The sequence below is a fragment of the Astyanax mexicanus genome, chromosome 1 (assembly GCF_023375975.1).
Source record: "Astyanax mexicanus isolate ESR-SI-001 chromosome 1, AstMex3_surface, whole genome shotgun sequence".
In the NCBI taxonomy this organism is placed as follows: Eukaryota; Metazoa; Chordata; class Actinopteri; order Characiformes; family Acestrorhamphidae; genus Astyanax; species Astyanax mexicanus.
This window is the reverse complement of record NC_064408.1, coordinates 33,964,431-33,987,911: the sequence shown is the minus strand read 5'-3', so window position 1 is coordinate 33,987,911 and position 23,481 is coordinate 33,964,431. Positions and strand designations below refer to the sequence as shown.

Genomic DNA, 23,481 nt, shown 5'->3' with positions numbered 1-23,481 from the left:
TTTCCACCCTGCACTGTGAATATTAACATGTTGTGTTCAATAAAACCATACAACCATATATATATTTTATGTGGTATTAGTTTAAGCAGACTGCGTTTGTCTATTGTTGTGATTTAGATGAAGATCAGAACACATTTAATGTCCAATTTATGCAGAAATCCAAGTAATCTGAAGGGGTGCACATACCTTTTCTTGCAACTGTATGTAGTAAACTAAAAATCGTCAAAAATGGAGATACTTGTTTTTCATTGCAAAGCGATGATATGCAACATATGTAAGCAGTATTTGCCCTGTCAAAAATATTTTATTGATATAGTGTGTCTGAGTGTAGGTGAACCACAACTCCACAGCAACATAAATCTTTCTGAAGGTTTTTTGCTGTGAAAAGACAGGGGTTTGATTTGCCTTTTTTAAAATAAATCTTTAGCAATCTTTGCGATCTTGCAGACCTCACCTTCTTTGCAGAAAGAATTGTTCAAAATAACACCTAAAAGATTTTACACCTCACTGGTAGAGTCCAGAGAGGCGCTACCATATTAATCTTTTTCCTTAAGATGGCGGAGCCCAGAGAATAGGTTACGTTACGGGTTTAAGATTCTTGTGCACTTTTAATTCTACCAATGAGGTGTGGAGCTACTTTGAGCCTGGACAAAAGTGTAAAAAGCAATTTATCTACAGGGGCAAGAACATGCCCCATATCATTCATTCTAAAGCCTGTTTGGACAAACTGCTTAAAATTTCTGGATCTCGGAAAACTGTGGGAGAACGGAGGTGGGCTGTTACTACATCCCAAATCAATTTTACACCAGAGTTCTCCTTTTAGGTTGTAGTTCCCAGTCCACCAGTCAGTTCAGTCCTCTCTTTCTCCTCCTTCTCTCTTTCTCCTCCTCCTCCTCCTCCTCTCTGTGACACTCTGAACAGCAGGAAAACAGGAAGTCCCTCCTTCTCAGTTCAGAGTAAATGAAAGTGATCTCAGAGTGCTGCTCTCTCTTAGTCTAGAAGTGCAGGAAAATGGCAGAGGCCAGTATTTCAGTAGATCACGATCAGTTCAGCTGTCCAGTCTGTCTGGATCTGCTGAAGGATCCAGTGGCTGTTCCCTGTGGACACAGTTTCTGTATGGTGTGTATTAATGGCTGCTGGGATCAGGAGGATCAGAGGGGGATCTACAGCTGCCCCCAGTGCACAGAGACCTTCACTCCAAGGCCTGTTATACGCAGAAACAACATGCTGGCTGAAGTGGTGGAGAAACTGAAGAAGAACACAGAACTCCAAGCTGCTTCTCCTGCTCCCCGTTACGCTGGAGCTGGAGATGTGGAGTGTGATTTCTGCACCGGGAGAAAACTCAGAGCCATCAAGTCCTGTCTGATGTGTCTGGCCTCCTTTTGTGAAGCTCACCTTAAACCTCACTATGAAGTTCCTGCTCTGAAGAAACACAAGCTGGTTAAAGCGTCCACCCAGCTCCAAGAGAAGATCTGCTCTCAGCATGATGAAGTGATGAAGATCTACTGTCGTACTGATCAGAGATCTATCTGTTATTTATGTACAATGGAGGAACATAAAGGACATGATACAGTCTCAGCTACAACAGAGAGAACCAGGAAACAGGTGAGAACTATTAAATTATTATGAATCACATGATAAGCAGAATAAAATGAGTAAAATTTAACAGTTCAGCAATTTCAAAAAAGTATATTCTTTACATTAGTCTTTAAAATATAAAGAAAGTAGTAAAGCTGTACACAGAGCTTTTTAATAAACAGGTCAGAGCAGTTAGTGAATATGTAACCAGCCAACACCCAACAACACCCACCTACCTGCCCTGTTTTGCTCATAGTAAAACTCAGTAGAATAAGAGTGAAAGTAACACAAATCTCTGTAGATCATAATAATTAAATAATAATTCACAGAACATCATAAATATCATAAATTGTATCTGTTGATAGAATCAGCTGAAAGAGGTGCAGGAGAAACTCCAGCAGAGAATCCAGGAGAATCAGAAGAAGCTGCAGGAGCTGAAAAAGACTGTAAACACTCTTAAGGTAAGAACTGAGCAGAGATTTGATATTTCAGAGATCAGTCTGGATCTCCTCCAGTCAGACAGTGAGGAGATACTGTGTTGATACTTTAGGATCAAAATGATACAGTTCTTCCCCCCATCCTGAATGCAGCTAAAGCATGTGTAGATTCTGAAGATATGAGGCTAATGTAGCTAACAAATCATAGAGGCTAATTCCCACCAATCAGCATTTAGTAATCTGCATCAGCAAATCTTAACCTATTTATGAGATAATTTCCAATTTACATAATTTCAGATGAACTGCCTGTAAAACTACTGTGTGTGTGTGTGTGTGTAATTGTGTTTGTGTGTGTGTTTGCGCGTGTGTGTGTGTAACAGCGCTCTGCACAGGCAGCAGTGGAGGACAGTGAGAGGATCTTTACTGAGCTGATCCGCTCCATTGAGAAAAAGCGCTCTGAGGTAACAGAGCTGATCAGAGATCAGGAGAAGGCTGAACTGAGTGGAGCTGAAGAACTCCTGGAGAAACTGCAGCAGGAGATGGCTGATCTAAAGAGGAGACACACTGAGCTGGAGCAGCTTTCACACACAGAGGATCACATCCATTTCCTCCAGGTAACTCTCACTGATCTCCAGAGGAAGCTGCTCCTCATCAAGCTTCTAAAACTCCTCTCAGCAAAAGTTCATGAAGCTCCAATAAATAAAGCTGTCTGGAATCCCAAGTTTCTCTTTAGTCGAATTTGCTCTGAGCTCCTTCATTTCTCCTCTCCACCTTTATCTTCCTCCACTGTGTTTCTTCTCTCTGTAGAGTTTCCAGTCTCTCTGTGTCTCTTCTGGATCTGAGGACTCTCCCAGCATCACTGTCCATCAACATCCCTCATTTGATGGAGTGAGGAAATCTCTCTCTGAGCTGAAAGAGCGACTAGAGGAATTCTGCAGAGAGGAATTCAGGAAAATTCATTTACAGGGTAAGAGCGGCGTTTCTTTTGCATAGTTTAAAAAAAATACCTTATTTTTAAAACAACTGATCTAAATATTTAGAAATAGAGAGAAAGAGAGAAGGGGTAAGTAAAGTGAATTTCCCCAAAGTCCATAAGAAATAAAGAAAAACATTTTTTTACTTTATACAATATTTAACTTGTATGAAGTTTTTTTTCTTTCTCTGTGTTCTATTCTACTCTGTTGATTTGTTGGAATGTTGTGTGTGTGTCTGTGTGTGTGTGTCTCCACAGCTGCAGCAGTTCAGATTTTACCATCAGAACCAAAAACCAGAGAGGATTTTCTGCAGTGTATGTATAACACACACCACACACACAAACACTCACACACACAAACACACACACACACACACAGACTCACATAAGTAAACTCACTGGGGGTTCTGTATTCTGTATTTTCTATGTTTAATGTTTTGCCTGATTCTTTGTCCTGTAATCATGTTTCTGTAAAGCTGCTTTGTGACAACATCAGTTGTAAAAAAAACATTATACAAATAAATTTGATTTGATTTAACTAAACAATCACACACACACAAACGTATACACACATTGCAAATACAATTTTACACACGCACACACAGTGTTGCACACACACATTATTAAACATACACACACAATTACACAAATGCATAGACACACACACACACAACCACATACACAAACAATTACACACATGCATGCACAATCACATAGACAAGTATATACACACAATAACACACAAAGAATGTCACACACACACACATTCACTTCCACAAACAATTAAACATGTACACACTTTTTTTTTAACAAACATAAAATGATCTTTTTTTGTTGATTTTTCTGTAGATTTCTGTCGGCTGACTCTGGATCCAAACACAGCAAATCGTTTCCTCATTCTGTCTGAGAAGAACAGAGTGGTGAAGTGGAGTAATAAAGTTCAGCCATACTCTGATCATCCAGAGAGATTTGATAGCTGGTGTCAGGTGTTGAGTAAGGAGAGTGTGTGTGGACGCTGTTACTGGGAGGTTGAGTGGAGCACTGAATGGGGAGGGTGTGTGTACATCTCAGTCTCATATAAAGGGATCAGTAGGAAAGGATCGGGTGATGATTGTGGGTTTGGATACAACAGTCAGTCCTGGAGTCTGATATGTTCTTCCTCTCCCTCTTTCTTCCACAACAACATTAATACTGTTCTCTCAGCTCCTCCATCCTCCAGAATAGGAGTGTATGTGGATCACAGTGCAGGAACTCTGTCCTTCTACAGCGTCTCTGATACAATGACCCTCCTACACACACTCCACACCACATTCACTCAGCCCCTCTATGCTGGATTCTATGTTGTAGGAACTGTGAGGTTATGTGATAAAAACTGATGTGTGTGTTAAACATTATAGATGATAAAATAATCTCCTATATTTCTGTTTTATTAATGAACTGAGATATAAATATAAATCATATATCTTTCAGCTCATCAGATGAAGATGATTCTTCTCCACAGAGCTGAAATCACTTTCTCTCAGTCTCTCTGCTGGTTGAGTGTTTAAACAGATGCAGATAAAGAGCTGAAAGTGTTGTCAGTAACAGCTGATGGAAAATGAAGCATTAGATTAGGATGTGAATGAGTTCTTTTACAGCAGCTCATCTGCAGTCTGTCAGCTGCCATCATGATTTCCATCAAAAATCAAGCCTTTTATTCCTGCAGCTCTAAAACATCTCAAATCTGTGCTCCAGACAGTTTTAAATAAATAATGAAATGTGATTTAACTGATTTAATCTTCATCAACTCACACAGTGTTGATTTTCTAGAAAGCTTTTTTACTGTGAAGTGTAATGTTTCATCTCAATCTGATTATTACCAGTAATATCTTCTATATGACTCATTTATCAGAGAATAATGATGTGCTGATATCTGAACTACAGTGCACTGCTGTTCATATCTGCAGGTATTTTAGAAGATCAACATAAAGTTTATTCATCCTGAAGGGAATTTCATTCATAGCAGCAGAAGAACTGCACAGATCACACAACTCTATTAGGATATATATAATCTTCTGTTGAAGCCTCTGTAGTTTTGTTCCTGAAGTCTTCTTTAAACAGTAGATTGTGATATCTTCACTGCTGCCCTCTGGAAGTTGTTGCTGATGTCACTAACAGTTATTTTATTGTCTTGCACAATTTTCTGTCATCTGTTTTCCTTGGTCTACCTGTTCAACTGGTGTAATCTGTTGCATATTAAACCAGTGATAACTTCTTCAGAACATTTCAAACGATTGTACTGGCTGTGACTTATATTTTTGATCTTCTCTTAGCTTCACAATTGCTTGTTTTTAACTATAGACAGCTCTATGGTTTTCACGTTGGTTACTTCTCTATATAATCTTATATATAGAGATTATAAACTATAATCCTAAATCTGAAACTGATTAGTAGACATTCAGTGCTATTTATTGTTTAAATAATCAATGTATCAGGACGCACCTGGGCAACAAAACACACCTGATGGTTAAATAATTGAGTTGTCCTCATTGTTTCAATATTTATAGAGGACATTCTACATTTTCTAATTTATAATTTAATAAAAAAGAAAATAATTATATGGACAATGTATATGGACATGTTTATATCCCAATGTGATATTTGCCTGCTAAATGTCTACAATTAATAGTTTTTTTTTATAACTGGTCATAATATAACATCTGTTTGGTTTAGTTTATCCTGATATTGTATTATTTGGTAAATTAGAAATATGATTTGGAGCTGTTTCTGAGGTGAACAAAAGCAGCATTGAGGCTGACATTTTAAACATTTTGATGCTTTGTAATATTAATTACTTAACAAGGTTTATCTAAAAAATGATCTAATATAATAAATGTAACACATCTACTTACACTTGTGGTTTATTGTGTGAATAGTAAATCAAAATGGCCTTTTGGTGTTAAACTTGAGATTAATACTACATTTTAATGCTTAAAAATCTTCCCAGGACCTTCACAGAGTCACATAATCCGCTTTTTAGGTGCAACTGCGCAAAAAGACATTCCTAAGGCATTTATTAGTGGCCCAGAATTATCTTGTGTTACGAATGATCTTAAAAACTTACTTACTTATGAAGGAGTTTGGGAAATGCTTGTAATTTTAAGAATGTAGGAGTTTGAGAACTGTGACAGGGCCTGGAGGAGATTAAACAAACGATTTTTTAACAGGTTAAGTTAACAGCTGAGTAATTACTTAATGTGTATTTTGCAGTAACACAGAATAAAACCAATTAAAATATATTTTTCTAGCTACATTACTTTCATTTAATCCCAAGTCTCTGTTATTTAGGACACACACACTGAAGTAGCTGGCTACTTGGATTATTTAATTCAATCATATTTTCACTCAGTTTGTATTATCTTTAACTGCACAACATAAAAAACATATACAATACATGCCAAAGACTTCAAGACAAATGTGACTCCCTGATTTTTAAATACATTGAGTTATGGAGCATTGAAGCACACAATAACTGAGAAAAGTGCTTCAAATTGAAAGTATTGATAAGCAGAAAAACATATTAAATTCCTAATGATTATGTTGGCATCATAGTTTAAATTGCAACCGACAAAATGGGGCTCATTCTTCTTAAAATGAAACAAGTGCTGGCACTCTTCTGCAAAGTTCAGTGGCCTATTTTCAGTAAAGGAACGAAAGTTCATACTTATCTCATGTTAACACTGTGTACTCAGTTCAAATATGAAAATAAAGTGAATTTGTTCTGCTAGTCAATCAACAGTACAGTATCTGCTTAATTACAGTTAGCCATTACTGAATGTATAATCAATATTATACCACAGTTAGCAATGTGACTAAGAGGCTTTTTATGAGTGCTGGTATCAGCCGGTAATGCACTGTAACCGAAGCTCGCCATGTATTACTCCACCACATACAGGTGACCTAGCAACAATGCAGCGCTTACAAGCCAAACAGTGCAGCTACAAACAGAGCAGCAATGGAACTATTTTAACTTAAGTTTTTATAACCAAACAGATCATATTTTCTCGTCCTCTTTAACACAAAATATTTCAATAAACAGCGATAATGGAACTGTGGTGTAATCGCTATAATACACTCGAGTTCCGAGCTATAACGTGCTATAACGTACGGTACTCGACCTGCAGTCGCAGCACAGCATTGCCAAAATTACATGTTATAGCTAAATTAGACTATACAATAGTACCTGTGAGTGTATAATAGTGTTTTTAGTATATATTAGTGTATATTAGGAGTTTTTATAACCCAACAGATCGTATTTTCTCATCCTCTTTAACTCAAAATCTTTTAATAAACAGAGATAATGGAACTGTGGTATAATCGCAAAAATACACTCAAAGTTCACATTATAGCACTCTCTCGTGTATTATTGCTTAAATATAAGAATGCACATTCCAGAACCACTACAGACATTAGATTTCAGTCCAGCCATGAACTGTCCACTCCTGGTTTGCTGCCATCCTGGTGGTTCCTGGTAATATCCTGAAAGCAGACCCAATTCAGTGACATCTGTGGTTTACAGGGCAGTGGTGCTGTCTGGAATTAACAGGACAGAGACACACAGAAGCAGAATTTTATTAACTTTTTAACGTTGTGAGTAAGTACAATTAAATGCGATATAAACTGGTGTGTGTTACAATCTCTCTTTAGGATAAATATATATATATATATATATATATATATATATATATATATATATATATATATATATATATATATTAATAACACACTCTAAATGTAGATATTGTGATGTTAGAAACTGAGGTGTGTGTTACAGGCACTCCGGTCATTTACAATCAGTAATTCTCAGAAATTCAGAAAAAAATATCTTTCTAAACCCTCAACCCCCCTACTCTCACCACTTTCTGAGGGGAAGGTGTGTCTCAGTTGTTCGATGACTTGCTGCAGGTGGTCAGTGGTGTGGTTCTGGCTGTCCTGTTGGATACACACACCTGGACAGCAATGAAACCAACCAGTCATAATGGAGCTAAGAACTGCTTTACATAACAATGATCTTCTAGCTTCTGAATCTATTTCTGAAAAAAAATCTGTAGTTCCCAGTGAAATAAAAACAGTTCCTGGTGAGGCTGACCTGCTGGAGGAGAAACAATGTTAAGACAATACTGATGAATGCCGAATACGCACACGTTTTTTGCAGGTTTTCCTTAATTTTTCCTCTTTTTTCACTACTGAATAAATTAAATAGCCTAAATGTATTTTGTCGTTGTCATGCATATAGCCAGCATGTTGAGAGTGTGCAATAGACACAAAAAAATGATAAAACTTCAATTATCATTTAATTATAAATTTACTTTAGTTCTACAAAAGGTAGCCTTGCAGTGCTACTCAAGTCATATGTAAGTGAAAATGTTTGTAAAAGGATAGTAAACTAATCATGAACATGATAAGTGGTGCTGAACGCTTTATTCTCTTTCATTTTTGTCGAGTTGAGCCTAAAAGTCCTCTGCTCTGTTAGAGGAAACACTGAAATAAAAAAACAAGCTTTTCACTACTTTAGATGAACCCCAAAAGTGTTTTTTGATACTTATATAACTGCCACATATAATGCTAACCTTAATTGTCAAATTGTGATAAAATCATTTGGACTGATTCTGTTGGTCCAGTGTAACACAGATATACAGTGGTATGAAAAAGTTTGCGCACCCCTGATCATTTTCATGATTTTCCTTTATAAATCATTGGTTGTTTGGATCAGCAATTTCAGTTAAATATATCATATAGCAGACGAACACAGTGATATATGAGAGGTGAAGATTTTTAGGATTTACAGGATTTACAGAAAGTGTGCAATAATTATTTAAACAAAATTAGGCAGGTTTAGTTGATTTGAATACCTTTAGCACTAATTACTGGAACACAACATTTGTTTGGTAAGCTCATTGACTCTTGACCTACATACAGAGGTGAATCAAATAATGAGAAAGGGTTAAGGAGCCAATTGCAAGTTTTTCTACTCTTTGCATCTTCTCTGAAAAGTGGCTACATGGGAGACTCAAAACAACAAAACAACTCTCAAATTACCTAAAAAAACAAAGACTGTTCAACATCTTGGTTTTGGGGAAGATACAAAAAGATATCTCAGAGATTTCAGCTGTCAGTTTCCACTCTGCAGAACATAGTTAGCAATCGCCTGGAGGCCTCACCTTAAAGGATCTGCTGCTAGCATCTAGGTGTCAGAAACCACAGGACACCTTCAGAGGTTTTATGAAGTTTATGCCTTAAAGGGACAGAGCGGTTGTGACGGCACAGTTTATTATTAGGCAGGTGGTGCTAATGTAATGACTAATGTTTGTATATGTTAATGACCTATACAGATATCTTTATGCAGTCTCAGACACAAACATGGACAAACGATGGCTATCCATCAGAACGGCCTCAAAGTGGCAAATACTTCTGCAGGTATTTGCCAGAACTCATTCCACATACTACATAACTTAATATAACTAACAGTAAGAGTGAGATACTGTATCTATAGTTGAGGATATGTGTCTAGTCCCCTGCAGGACTGAATGAAGTACCTGTTGTTTTAGAGCAGTGCTGGATTAGCAGTTGTGGTGGGCGGGGCCCAGGTGAGCAGGTGGAGGTGGAGCTTCCTGCAGAAATGCTGTTCTCAGACTCATCTCTGATCTAATAAAAGCATGATTCAATACACAGTGTAATTTAAAAAAAAAAGTTAGCCTTGTTGTAAGTTAAAAATGACTTGGGGTCTATTAAAAGGTGATGTGTAATACAGACATATAACTTATAATACACAGGTGTACATACAATTAAAACACACACACAAATATATACATATATATAAAAAAATAAAATTCAGAGTTATATATGCAGGTGCGGTTTAACTGTAGCTTCTGTATGCATGTATGTGTGTACCTGCTGTAGCAGTAAGGTTCTGAGTTGCTGTATTTGGGTCTCCAGCTGCTCCTTGTGTTCCTCCAGCATGAGCATTCGCCTCTCCAGTTCTATTTGTAACCCTGACCTCTGATTTTCAGCTGATCTTGGTGACCTCTGTGAAACTTGGGCTTCAGCCTCCTCAAGCTGCCACTGCAGCCTCCTGTACTCCCTCTGCAGGAGCCTGCAGGAACAACACAGCTTTACACTAGACACTCTCTAACTAGATTATTAATAAAGTGTAACTTTTGATAGGTCAGGAGTTATTAATGGTTGTACACAGATGTTCAGAGCTTTCGAAGAATAAACTGACCTGATTTTAATGAATAAACTGGATGATAAATTGAAGAGTGGTTGAAGAGATTGAATGTAACCTTTTAAACAGGTTTTCAGATGTGTTAAAGCTGATGACCACATTTTAACAATAAGAAAATGTGTGTTTGGTAAATTGTACTTTAAATGATGTGAATTTCTTCTTCTCTTAGCAAAGAAGGTTCAAAAATATTTACTTATTTTTTTCTAGAAATGTGCTTTTTAGAATTTTAGAGTGAAGGAACACTGTTTATTAAACACTTATTCATACATGTAAAAGAGGACTGACCGTTTACAAACTCCACTATTTTTATAGCACAATAATGCACATTTCATGTCTGTTGTTCATGTAATTGATTGGTTGGCAAATTTTTGAATGACTTTGTTACTCTCCTACTGATTATTTTGCTGGTTTTCCCCTATGTTAATTATGTATGATAATTAACGTGTGACTATTAAATGTTACATACACTGTAAAAAACATTTCTGTAAAAACTGTTATTTTCTTGCAGAAAGCTTGCCAGAAATACACTATGAAAAATGTATTTTCCATTAAGCAGAAAATGCTTAAAAACAGAGAAGCACTTTTTTTAAAATAAAAAATACTACTTAAATTCCTTTCTTTTTATCTAAATTAAAATCTAAAATGAACCCCAAAGCATCACATGAGCACTCCATTGTTACAATACTATTACATTACAAAGTCTAACAGGTCCCACAATGATATTTTATTTTAAGATCAAATATTCCAATGCTTAATTATGTTAACAAAAAGACAAAACTTTTTAAGGGGTGTCCTTACTTTTTCACAGGACTATATGTATATTTTTATCCCACTCATCGGATTGATTAACCCGCACTCCCACTGCATTACATACAAATATTGCCCCATGGGAATGCAGACATCTAATATGTAAACCTTTAAACACATTAATCACAATATTTCATAAAGCTTCCGGACCTGTTCTGCTGCTCCAGGATGCAGATGGACCTCTGCAGCTGTACTCGACTCTGCTGTCCTGGGCCGTTGGTCAGAATGTCTTCTCTGATTGGCTGTTTCACACAGGCGTGGCAGTTGTGCTGGTTTGTGCCAGATGAAGAGTCCATGCAGATGTTGGTGTATTCAGGCTTGGCACTTGGTGTGACGGTCCAGTCTGCGCAGATGTTACTGTATTCTGGCTGTGTGGTCAGTCCGCCTGGCCGTTCTGTAAAGGTGTGGTTGTATTTGAGGAGGTGAGGGCAGGGTAAAGCATCAGGCTCCAGCACTGGGCTGTAATAACGAAGAGGGTACTGCTCTTCATCACTGTAGTAACCAAGCACACATACACACAAATACATACAAATAAAAAATGAGACCCACCAAACATGTAAAATAAAGGGGCAGCCGTTAAGATAGTAACAACAAAGTACTATGTTCCAATAATTGCCTGGAAATTAGAGCAACGGTGTTAAAAAAGCATAATAATTCCATGGAGGTAAAATTGAATTTTAAGCAAATGCCCTTAAATTAAAGTATGGAATGTGCTCTTTAATCACATCTGATTGGTTTTATTTGGAATTTCAAACTGTGGAACGGGGAGATATCAGTCCCAGCTGACAGAATTGAGAACAGTTCTCAGAAGGAGTCAAACGAGCACTGGATGTTAATCTACACAGATTTCTCTCCTGAAAACTGTTTATTTTGGTGAGCAAAGCGCTTCTGTTTATTTACAGTAAGCTTAGATTACATCATTTCTCCAGAACTAGGCTGGAGCATTAGCATTAGCGGTTAACCACTCCGGCAGCGCTAGCCGGGGTTAGGAGCAGACTACATGCAGATAATACTCCCCTCTGTGAGCACAGTAAGAGTGTAATATTAATGCTACTCCAGCCTCAGTGCTGGATAACTAAACTGAAACTCCTCTATAATGCTGTACTTCAGCGGAGTGGCTTTACTGTTCCTTAGCCTACAATCTGACTGGTAAAATTTATACAGAAGACACACTGGATTAAAAGGCGCACTGACGATTGTTGGGGAAATTTAAGGATTATAGTGCAAAAAATACGGTATATTAATTAACCCTAGGCCACGTTCAATTACTGTTTAACTAAAATATTAGGAGTAAGCTTTGCCTTATTTAGTAGGGTATTCTAGATTAATTATTAATTGTTTGCCGAATCTGTTCCCTCCCCAGACAAATCCTTCACAAAAAAGAGAAAAGTAAGTCAAAAATTTCTCCACAGGCACGGGATTTTTTCTAATGGAAATGTTAGTGACAAAAAAAAATCATCCTTTGATTTCTTTTCGACAGGACTGTACATACTGTAATGCCAAGAATGAAGTAAAGTCTGATGATATTTATTGATTCATGGTTGTGGTTTGAAATTGCAGTGAGAGACCAGAATATTTCTGTAGCCTAATTTACACTACTAGCATCCCCTTGGCCCATTATAGTGTAGAGAGCGCCACCTGCTGGCATTCACATTATCAGCAAGAATGAAATAATCACATCACAGTCGTTGGATTAAGTAACGACCCCCGCCCCCCATTTAAAAATGCTCCTGACACCCCTGTACAGCACAGTGTATTAACATTCTGCAGACACTGTGCTGTATAGTATAATTCAGCACAGGTCAGTCAGGAAAACACCTTAAAATTAAACTCTTCAGTTTACTCATACAGAGGAAGCACTGCAGGGGTTTAGTACAGCAGTAAATACAGCAGTAAATAAGGTAATGATACTCACAGGCTTTGGTTAAAGAAAGAGCAGTTCTGGTTCTCCATTTCAGCCAGACTACTGAAAAATATAAACACATAAGCCATTATATTCATATTTCTACAAAATAAAAATGTTCTTTTCACAGTAAAGACAATGTCAGCGAATGATAGGCCTGTATGTTGACATGACATTGTACAATACATAAACATGTCCTCAAATATTTTTGCTAATCTATTATTTTTACAGAGCCATTAACATCAATAAAGCTTGTATACCAACTTTGTGTGAAAACAACAGTTACATTTTATTTATGTTTTACTTATTTCAGATATTTAAACATTTTATACATTCCAGTTGAGGGTCTGAATATTATTAAAAATGAAATTGTTAACGGACTGTAAAAAGGGAGTAATTGCATTTTTATGATATGAATATTTATATATGAATCATTATTATTTATATCTTTTATCACAGTTATTTCTGGGACAGTTTATGGTCCAGACAAATTAGCTATTCTGACAGGTCTAGGGTATAATGCTCAGAATGTGACTGTATTATTGTCAGAAGTTTGGGCTCACATTCTCATGCATATTTGTCCTTTATTTGTATTATTCACTACATTGCAAATAAATATTAAAGACTCGAAGAAACACATATCCAATTAGGTAGCAGATAAAAGACACATGACATTAAAAAACCCAACCCAGGTGTTATTATGTAAACAATTATTATACAGTTCTGGATACTAATGTTACTAGAGCTTAATTAAGAATATAATTATTATTAGAAGTGTATCTAATTTAAGAGAGATAGAGAACCATTCCAGGTTCTACCTTATGAAGCCAACTGAGAGAATAATGTAAAGAGAGGGCAAGGTTGGCATCAGATAAAGAGGTGCGAGTTTGAAGAATAAAACATATTTTGGCTTGTTTAACACTTTTTTGTTTACTTCATAACTGTATATATGTTTGTGCATTGTTTCAATGTCTTCAATATTAGTCTATAATTGGTGCTGTATATCTAATAGACAGAAATAAATGTTTTGTACCACCAGAGGGCAGTAGGAGCGTAAAGTATTTTTTTTATATATATAGCCTGCCTAAATTTACTCTGCTGGAGAAAAATAATAAACAAAGACTGACTACATCTACACACACACATATGCACATGTAGGCTAAATATTAACACATAACCCTGGGTGTTGGCACTGATGTGAGGTGCCCCAGGCTGTATGCTGCCTAAAGTCCAGTACAGTGACAGTCACCAGGGGTCCCTCACAATCAACCTTCATGACCAGTGTGTGACCGGCTCATGACCCACGGCTGCCCTCTGTCAGACTGTGACTCATTACTATAAACCAGGGCATGGCCCACTAAACCAGACCCCACCGTACAGTGCAGACTACAGTATACAGAGTACAGTCAGTCACTGCGTTCACTCATTCACTGTATTACATTACATTACATTACATTACATTACATTTGGCAGACGCTTTTGTCCAAAGCGACTTACAATAGTCAAGTACAATGTAAAATAAGTTTAAAGGAAAAACATCTTTGGATGGGGATAAAAGGAGGACAAAGGGGAATAATAGGATAGAGGAGTGAAGGAGAGGAAGAAGGAAATGAGGTTAGAAGTAGTTAGTGTGTTAGAGGTGTTAAGAGAGTAAGTGCTCTTTGAAGAGCTCTGTCTTCAGGAGTTTCTTAAAGATAGCGAGAGATTCTCCTGATCTGGTAGTGGAGGGTAGTTTGTTCCACCATTGGGGAACTCTGTATGAGAACAGTCTGGATTGCTTTGTGTGAATGTTTGGCAAAGCGAGGCGACGTTCACTGGAGGAGCGCAGTGGCCGGGAGGTAGCGTAAGCCTTCAGGAGCGAGTGCAGGTAGGAAGGAGCCTGTTCTGTCATCACCTTGTAGGCGATTGTAAGAGTTTTGAATTTGATGCGAGCATCAACTGGTAGCCAATGGAGCTCAATGAGCAGCGGGGTGACATGTACATGTATTATCCAAATGAAACAGAGCACTGTGTTATTATATATTAAAATTCATTCAGGATATTAATATTTCTAGAGCTTTAAAATATTAAGATTTTTTTTCCCAGTTTTCCTTACATTAAAATGACATGCGTAGCACAATTATTTAAACTGACACACAGAGAGTATAACCTCTTCTCAAGTCCTCTCAACACATTTTCTGCTTTACACACAATTTATAATTCAAAACAGCACTTTTAACACGATTCTCTGCATAACACACAACAAAAGTCGCCTGTGAATGGAAGAGTGAGAGGGAGAGAGAGTGAAAGGGAGGGGAAGAGTGAGAGGGGAGGAGGAGTGATGGAGGAAGAAGCGTGGGGGAAGAGGAAGAGTGAGAGGGAAGGAAGAGTTATTTTGATAAAACCAGCCTAGTTTACAAAATTGTGTTTTGGAAATTGTAACAAAAACTTTATTAGAAGTTCATGTTATTAGAACTTCATTGTGGATATTACTATTACAGCTTTCTTCTGAATATGAATGTTATTAGAACTTCATTGTCGATATTAATGTTATTAAAACTTAACTCTGGACATTAATGTAGTTAGAATTAACACAATTAAAAATAATATAAAACAATATACATATAAATTAAATTAAAGAGGTTTATATTTATTAAAAACATTGATTTTAATCTGTAGTGCATGTTCACTGTAAGAAGTATGTGAAGCTACAGTCCTTTGTGTGAGTGTGTGTGTGTGTGTGTGCATGTGTGTGTAGGTGTACAGTAGGTAATGTGGGCTAAAGTCCGCCCTGCAGCTCAGCCCAGCTAATCTCCACCTGATTCCACTAATTAACTCCTCCAGCCGAGCACACTGATGAGGTTAGTGAAATCAAGCAATCTGCTCTATACAACACAAGCCATGGGACATCTGTGACATATAGAGTGTGTGTGTGTAAGAGAGAGACAGTGTTGGGGAGGGTGCATGTGTGAGACTTACCTGAGGGCATGCTGTGCAATCATACAATGGAATTTAAGATAACTGAATGAAAACCTGACTTTAAGAAATGGCTTTTAATGCTGAAAAACACTCTTTTGTAATTGCACAGAACACATTTTCACACATATAAAAAAATATTTTAATGAGTTTAATAATGTTTATCTTTATAATAATTAAGATAAAATAATTAATAACTAGACATTTCAGAGTAGCAGACAATTCCATGATAATTGTTATAAAAGTTATAAAAGCACCAAGAACAAAGTTAAAATAAAAGTAACATCTAGTATTTCCCATATTTAATAAGTAAAATTAAACTTATAAGTTAGATGTACTGATGAACAGAACACGTTTAAATGCAGCTAAGACAATAAGATTATGAAAAAAAAGATCTATTTTGTAACAGATAGTTTAACAGAGAGTTTACTGTGTCTAAAAGGTGACACTGAGCATTTATTTACTGTAACTTTACTGTATTCCTGACTGATTTAAGGAGCTACAGAAGTGTCTGGATGGTAGAATCAGCAGGATCTCATAAGTGCAGCAGGAAAATCAGCAGAGGTTTTAAACTCATGAAATGAAAATATAAAATGTTTAAAGGCAGTAATGCAGTCAGAATCTTGTCCCACAGTGTTCGGGGGGGAAACATATGGAAACATACGGTCAGGTAAGTTATTTTCTCGGCCCTTGATTTCAAAGGACCATAAATAATTGTACATTTTGCCGCCTCATTATTTCTTCTAGGCCAGCTGTGATTGTATGCATGTGTGTGTGTGTGTGTGTGTGTGTGATTCACCTGCAGGCAAACGGCTCAATACTGGAGTTGGAGTCTGAATGTGGCAACTTCGGCGAAAAACTGGGACTAAAGACAAAAAAAGAGAGCTAATTAAGATAGCTAATTCTCTTAATTATTCATGGGTGTGTTTGGGGCATAAATGCAATAACCCAATCAGCGTAATCCTTGCCATTCCCTTTAACGTTGGACACAAGCCTGAGTTGACAATTCATTGCTAAGATAGCAATGAACGACTTTTGAAGTCTGCCTATGTTGTTTTTTAGTCAGTGCCACACCTGTGTTTTCCGTTGCCAAGACATCAATATGGCAGAAATTTACCTGAACACACCTCACTTTCAGACCCCCACGCTCATAGGAGTAGATATATTCACAAGCATCTTTACTATTTAAACAATGCAGGGGCTGAGTGTAAAAATATACTGTTGGCGAGGTGTAAGATAGCAGTGAGCATTGCAACCCATCTTGTGCAGGGTGTGTGATCAGGCCTTTTATCTTTAGATTATTTGTGATCTGAAGTTTACAGGGACATTAAAAGTAATATGTGTGTGAGTGTTGTTAAGTGTTTATGTGTGTGTTACCTGTCCTCTTCCCCCTGTCCCACAGTGGACTGGACCGGTAGATATCCTCGTTGTGGGTGTCTGCTAAAATACTGTTTAGAGCGAAACTTATTCTTCAGCGTCTCTGCAAAAGCCCTCACCTTCTCGCCAGAGGTGCTCTGTGCACACACACACACACACACACATACACAAATTCCTAAAATCAAGAAATTCAACATGATATGATTAATGCTTAAAATAATCTGCTGCATTTTTCCAGTTGGGTACTGTAGTCTTATTCTAGTGCAGCATGCTCTTATAAATCAGAGTAGAATACAGAGCTGCATGCTGGGTAGTGTAGTCTTTTTTGAAAAGTCTGGTTATTGTAAAATGTGATGCTTAATGTTGGGTACTGTATTCATTTTGTGGAGTGGTATTCTATGATGGGTCAGTGCAGCTTTTGCAGAATGTTATTGTTGAATTCTGGGTAGTGTAGTCTTACTTTGGTGTAGTATTCTATGATGGGGTACTGAAGGGTTTTACCCCTCCATGCACGTCCTGACAGGAAGCAGCTTTGGCAGATATCCACATTAAACTGCTTTAAGCTTCGATACCTTTCAGATAAAAACAAACAAACAAGCCGGACCAAAAAAGTCACATTCAAGCATTATGGAATCAATTTTAACAATCAATAGCACCGTGCAGCTTGATATAGGGTGTGTCAGTATGTCTTTAGTATTTATTATCTTAATTAATCATGGGTGTGTTTTGGGCATAACATGAAATAAACATCAGCATGTCACTTGCTATTCCCTTTAAGAGCTACATACACTCAGATTTTGGTGGGTTACTATTTTAAAGGCGCAGCACTTCTGCACTTCTCAGGAGAGGATACTGACCTGCTTGTTCACGCTGTGAAGGTGTGTGAGCATGGAAATTTACAGGAACAGCAATGTTATTATTCTGTTTATTGTTGATGTAAAAGTGGTGTGTGTGCACTGTTGTGCATCCTTGTGTGTGTGTGTGTGTGTGTAAACAGTGGCGATGTATGTGAGTTAAGTTTTTGCAGTGCACCTGCATTGCCGAGATAGCAATAAACGTCTGATTATTTACTGTTGTCTAGGTTCTAATTAGTCAGTGCCACACCTGTGTCTTCCATTGCCAAGATAGCAATACACCAGAAATTTACCTGAACACACCTGACTTCCAAACCACCACCCCCATTGGTGTAGATATATCCACGAGCATCTTTGCTATTTAAACCACGCAGACGCAAGGCATGAAAATAGACTGTTTTCAGGGTATAAGATAGCAATGAGCATCGCAGCGCACCTTGCGCAGGGTGCAAGAATGGGCCTATACTTGCTTTTTAATGCCTTAAAGCAAAATCCTGCATATAACAGTGAGTCATACGATGTCAGGAAACTACATAAATAAGTATTAAAAATCAGGAAGCTGATCTGAAATCAATTTGAGACCTGAAGCCGCGGATGGGGCTGTGTCTGCACACTGAACAGCGGATGTGGTGCAATGTGTGTTCTGATTGGCTGACACGCTGCAAGACAGGAAGCCACACTACAGACTGAGGCTCCAGAGCGATCCAGTCCAGAAAATCATTCTCTCCTACTGAGAGACGCCCTGAGACCTGCAGAGAGAGAGAGAGAGAGAGAGAAAGAGAGAGAGAGAGAGAGAGAGAGGGGGGGGGGAGGGACAGAGTTTATATATTTACTTTATAAACTGTTACTTGATATTAGAATGTGTAGTGTTTATTTAATGAGTGTGTGTGTGTGTTATGTGGGAGGTCCTTGTGTGATGTAAAATGTACTGTGGGTGTGTCTATGTAAAGCTATTAGCTAGTTTTGATGCTAATTCTTTGTGGCTCCATTAAGAAAACACTTCCTCATTAGGAGTGTGTGTCACCCAAGTTTACCCTCAGTCAGAAAACTAACAAAGCCATTACCATCACACAGAGAGAGAGAGAGAGAGAGAGAGAGAGAGAGAGAGAGAGAGAGAAAGAGAGAAATAGAGCCCTGAGCTGAAAGGCTGACCTACTTCCCCAAACCTACACACACACACAAGGTCACAGGAGCAGTGACGACAGTAAGAGGTCAATGGAAGAGGCCGCTTGTTTACACTCATAATTAAAGGCAAAGTTTAGCAAAAAAAATCTCAATCCAAATTTAAAAACACAGCTATGACAGGTTCAGTGACTAAAGCACACTATGAGGTTAATGTAGGTTTGTAGCTATCAGGCTAAGGTTGCTAAAAAGCAAAGAAAGCTTGTATCAAACAGATTAGCATGGTGCTAACTGGCTGCCAAAACAATCGCACACTCCTCTAAACTCTCCTCTAAATGTGTGGAGCTGTTTAGGAATCCCTAATAGTTTGTTTTTGTGGTTTCTGATACTGTTTAACTCGTTGTTAGCTATAACCACTGGGTAAAGGACAGACTAAAGCTAAAAAGAACTGCAGTTACGGTTTAAAGTGACCTTTAAACCATTTGTCATTACTTAAATTTATTTACATTTCTAAAAGCACTACTGTAATCAAAACACCTTGTATCTTCTATTTTTTTTCACCTTTTGACATATTTTTTAAATTTCAGCCGTTGTTCACATTGCCTAAAAATCTAGTATTCAGGACGAATGGTCTATTGAATTGCACCAAACTGACTTCCACTAAAAGTTAAGAATGTTTTTTTTTCATTTTCCTGTAAATCTGATTTGGCGATACAAGGTTAATACCTGACAGAAACTCACACTAAAGTTCCAATGAGCCAGCCAACTACAGGTATATGGTACAGGGCAGCCAATCAAAACACAGTTTATTTGCATATAACAGTACCAGTTTGTCACTTTTACTGTGAAAAACAGTTCAGACCATTCTGAAGCAGCTGTTGACACTGGGTTCTACACTGTTCCCACCGAAAGCCGCTGCCTCCCCCAGCTGCCGCGGGATCTGGATCAGCTCATTCAATAGAGAGCTCAGGTGAGCGGCGTCACACTGCCCATCCGCTCCAGACACCTGCCAGAACAAATCTAACACACACATAACATATTATATATTCATACAGAGCTGCTGCACCTATATCCAGAGATATATTAATAAAGTTCATATTAATTTTGGTGTCTGTTATTGATGCTTTGGCGAACCAAATGAACAATAACTATCAATTGCTTGCTCAGAAACTATAAGGGCAGCATGATGCTTTTTTTGTACACTGAGAGAAACGCAGTAGCACACAGCTATAGTTTCACATGCTGATACATTTTACTATGGCCATTGGCCAATAAGGGCGGGAATCACAAGAAATCTAACCATATGATATTATCATGATACGTTGCCCACAATAACAATGAGATCCTGTAAGATACTGTAAGAATAAAAAGATAAAATACTCTTAAATATGCAAATACCAAAAAGTATGTATGTATTATTATGTATGTAGGTAGAACACAACTACACTACAATAAAAACATTTTTAAATAAAATATAATAAAATAAATATTGACATTTTACACCATGTACCAATAGTTTACTTTATTGTGAATAGAAATGATACAATATATTGCTGTATCAATATTTTGTCACACCCCTAATGGCCAATGGTGGATATGCAGAGAAGACACTATTAAAGGGCTATATGTTTGCAATGTAAACTTTTAAGCATGCACTTTGAGCTGATTTTTCTGGTAATGCAAAATGTGGGTTGTAATGTGGCTATTATATAAAGGACCTGTTAAATGTGTTTTATTATTATTATTATATATATATTTTTACATTGTACATTTAATATTAAAGACATTAAAGCTATACAGGAACTCAAAAACAAAAAGGTGTTAAACAAACCAGAATATTTTTTATACTTTAGATTTTTCTAAGCAGCAATATTTAGTTTGTCTTGTGTGTCTTCATGATAGAATCATCTGAAATAGTTTTCTCAGTGCCCTGAAAGAGTTCCTGGAGGTGCTGAACAATAGTTCACACTGTGCTCCACATCTCAGTTGGGATTGTGGAGAACAAACCTTTTCTTTGTTTACTACATAATTGCAACAAATGTACTAAAAATAAGTGTCCCTTAATTGTTTTGATGTTTAAATATTAATATACAATGTAGAAAATAAACTAAAAAAATAAATAAAGAAAAACACTGAATGAGAAGGTGTGTCCAAACTTTTGACTGGTACCTTATGTTGGGCTTTTTGATAGTTGACCTATCATGAAGCAATATAATCCACAAAACTAGGTTTCTGTCTGGATCATGCAGTGCTAATGTCCATCACACAAATTCTACATTAGACTTACATTTGCATTTGTCTTTCACATCAGCATCACACAGACTGACCAGGCCAGTAACCAGCGACAACAGACGCAACCTCCCAGTGCGACCACTGCGAGAGAGAGAAACAGAAACCGAGAGATGGTATAATTAAATATCACACACACACATGCACATTATTACTCACACGCACACAAACACGCACACACACTTCAGAGTTTATAAGACATGTCCAGGTGTTTTCCCTGCAGTGATACAGACTGCAGAAGAAGAAATACACTTCTGTGCACCACATGCATACAAAACAAATTAAACAGCCTTCTCTCATACTGTTACTATTACAACTGATATAGTACTACTACTACCACTAATACTACCTCAGATATACTACTGCTGCCACAAGGGTAGTACTACTACATCTGTACTTCTACTACCACAACTGATACAGGGGTTGGACAATGAAACTGATACACCAGTCATTTTAGTGTGGACGGTTCCATGGCTAAATTGGAGCAGAGTGTGAAGGTTCAATCAGCAGGATAAGAGCACAGTTTTGCTCAAAATATTGCAATGCACACAACATTATGGGTGACATACCAGAGTTCAAAAGAGGACAAATTGTTGGTGCATGTCTTGCTGACGCATCTGTGAACAAGACTTCAACCAAGTATTTGCGATGTATCAAGAACCACGGTATCCAGGGTAATGTCAGCATACCACCAAGAAGGACCAACCACATCCAACAGGATTAACTGTGGACGCAAGAGGAAGCTGTCTGAAAGGGATGTTCAGGTGGTAACCCGGATTGTATCGAAAAAACATAAAACCACGGCTGCCCAAATCACGGCAGAATTCAATGTGCAGCTCAACTCTCCTGTTTCCACCAGAACTGTCCATCGGGACAATAAATTATTGTGGTCTAAAACCAGGTGTTTCAGTTTCATTGTCCAACCCCTGTATACTACAGAATGATAATCTACCCCAGCTACACTACTATTAAAACAACTGTACTAGTACTTCTGATATGCCACTACAAACATATATTTATATATTTGCAGCTCTCTTGCTATTGCCGCCAATACTTATATACTACTGCAAATATACACAATCCAGTCAATGTATTATGACCACCTCTTTGTTTTACTTTGTTATCAGCTCCACTGCCTCTTTATAGTTCTGTTATTACTGACTGTGACTGTGTTACTTTTTGTTTCTCTTCTCCAGCAGTTATTATTTGAGTCATTCTCAGCACTGCAGTGTTGCATGTTGGTGTTTGTTATGTTGGTTTTAGAGGCAGCAGTGCAATTTTTAAACATTGTGTCCACTCACTATCCACTCTATTATACATGCCTACATAGTTGCCCCACCTTGTAGATCTTAAGCCAGAAATAGACAGTCATCTGTTGCTACACAGTTTGTGTTGGTCATTCCCTAGACCTTTATCAGTGATCTCAGGACACCTCTCACAGGATGCTGCCCACAGGACACTGCTGGTTGTCCAGCAGTGACACTGAGATGTTTAAAAACTCCAGTAGCCTTCTATGTCTTCTATGACTTATTTCCAGTACACATGTGACACTGTAGATCAAGAAATGTTAAATTTCCACACAACTTGACAAGAAATGGAATGTCCCATCAATCTGGCCTAACTTGAACACCAACAATATATGTCACCTTGCCATGAGCTGGCTGGAGGGTGTGCAACCTCACTCACAAGATAACACCTCATAATTTAAACAGGTGTGTGTATTTCCAGTTTATGCCATGTGGTAACACTTAATGATCAATCTGATCGCTAGAACTGTTATACTACTGTCTGTATTACTGGATGGGGATCAATGAGATTCCATCTCTTTAAAAAATGTGCATTTAAAAAATGTGCCTGGTAAAACTGCTACATGATGTTGTTATAAAAAGGTAAGAACTGATAATCTTCGCCAATGCAATTTT

At 37.5% G+C, this 23,481-nt stretch overlaps 2 protein-coding genes across 2 annotated transcripts in view; one reads left to right on the top strand and one right to left on the bottom strand.

The window, feature by feature from the left end:
- The first annotated feature begins 955 nt into the window (after positions 1–955).
- Positions 956–5,258, top strand: LOC111191589 (tripartite motif-containing protein 16-like). The gene is made up of 6 exons (XM_049466723.1): positions 956–1,605; positions 1,944–2,039; positions 2,396–2,629; positions 2,823–2,982; positions 3,247–3,303; positions 3,838–5,258. Exons 1-6 carry the CDS (start codon positions 1,012–1,014, stop codon positions 4,362–4,364), a joined length of 1,668 nt encoding a protein of 555 aa, XP_049322680.1. The 5' UTR covers positions 956–1,011; the 3' UTR covers positions 4,365–5,258.
- Positions 5,259–6,349: 1,091 nt separating this feature from the next.
- LOC103035994 (dystrophin-related protein 2-like) overlaps positions 6,350–23,481 on the bottom strand; it is a 30,393-nt gene continuing 13,261 nt past the window's right edge. Inside the window, exons 13-24 of the mRNA XM_049466719.1 lie at positions 21,558–21,643; positions 20,133–20,290; positions 18,731–18,897; positions 17,755–17,866; positions 17,295–17,431; positions 16,717–16,782; positions 12,975–13,025; positions 11,210–11,551; positions 9,919–10,120; positions 9,564–9,672; positions 7,884–7,976; positions 6,350–7,560 (exon numbers count right to left, since the gene is read on the bottom strand). Of these exons, the coding sequence (XP_049322676.1) occupies positions 7,541–7,560; positions 7,884–7,976; positions 9,564–9,672; positions 9,919–10,120; positions 11,210–11,551; positions 12,975–13,025; positions 16,717–16,782; positions 17,295–17,431; positions 17,755–17,866; positions 18,731–18,897; positions 20,133–20,290; positions 21,558–21,643 (1,543 nt within the window). The 3' untranslated portion in view covers positions 6,350–7,540. The remainder of the gene's footprint in view (positions 7,561–7,883; positions 7,977–9,563; positions 9,673–9,918; positions 10,121–11,209; positions 11,552–12,974; positions 13,026–16,716; positions 16,783–17,294; positions 17,432–17,754; positions 17,867–18,730; positions 18,898–20,132; positions 20,291–21,557; positions 21,644–23,481) is intronic.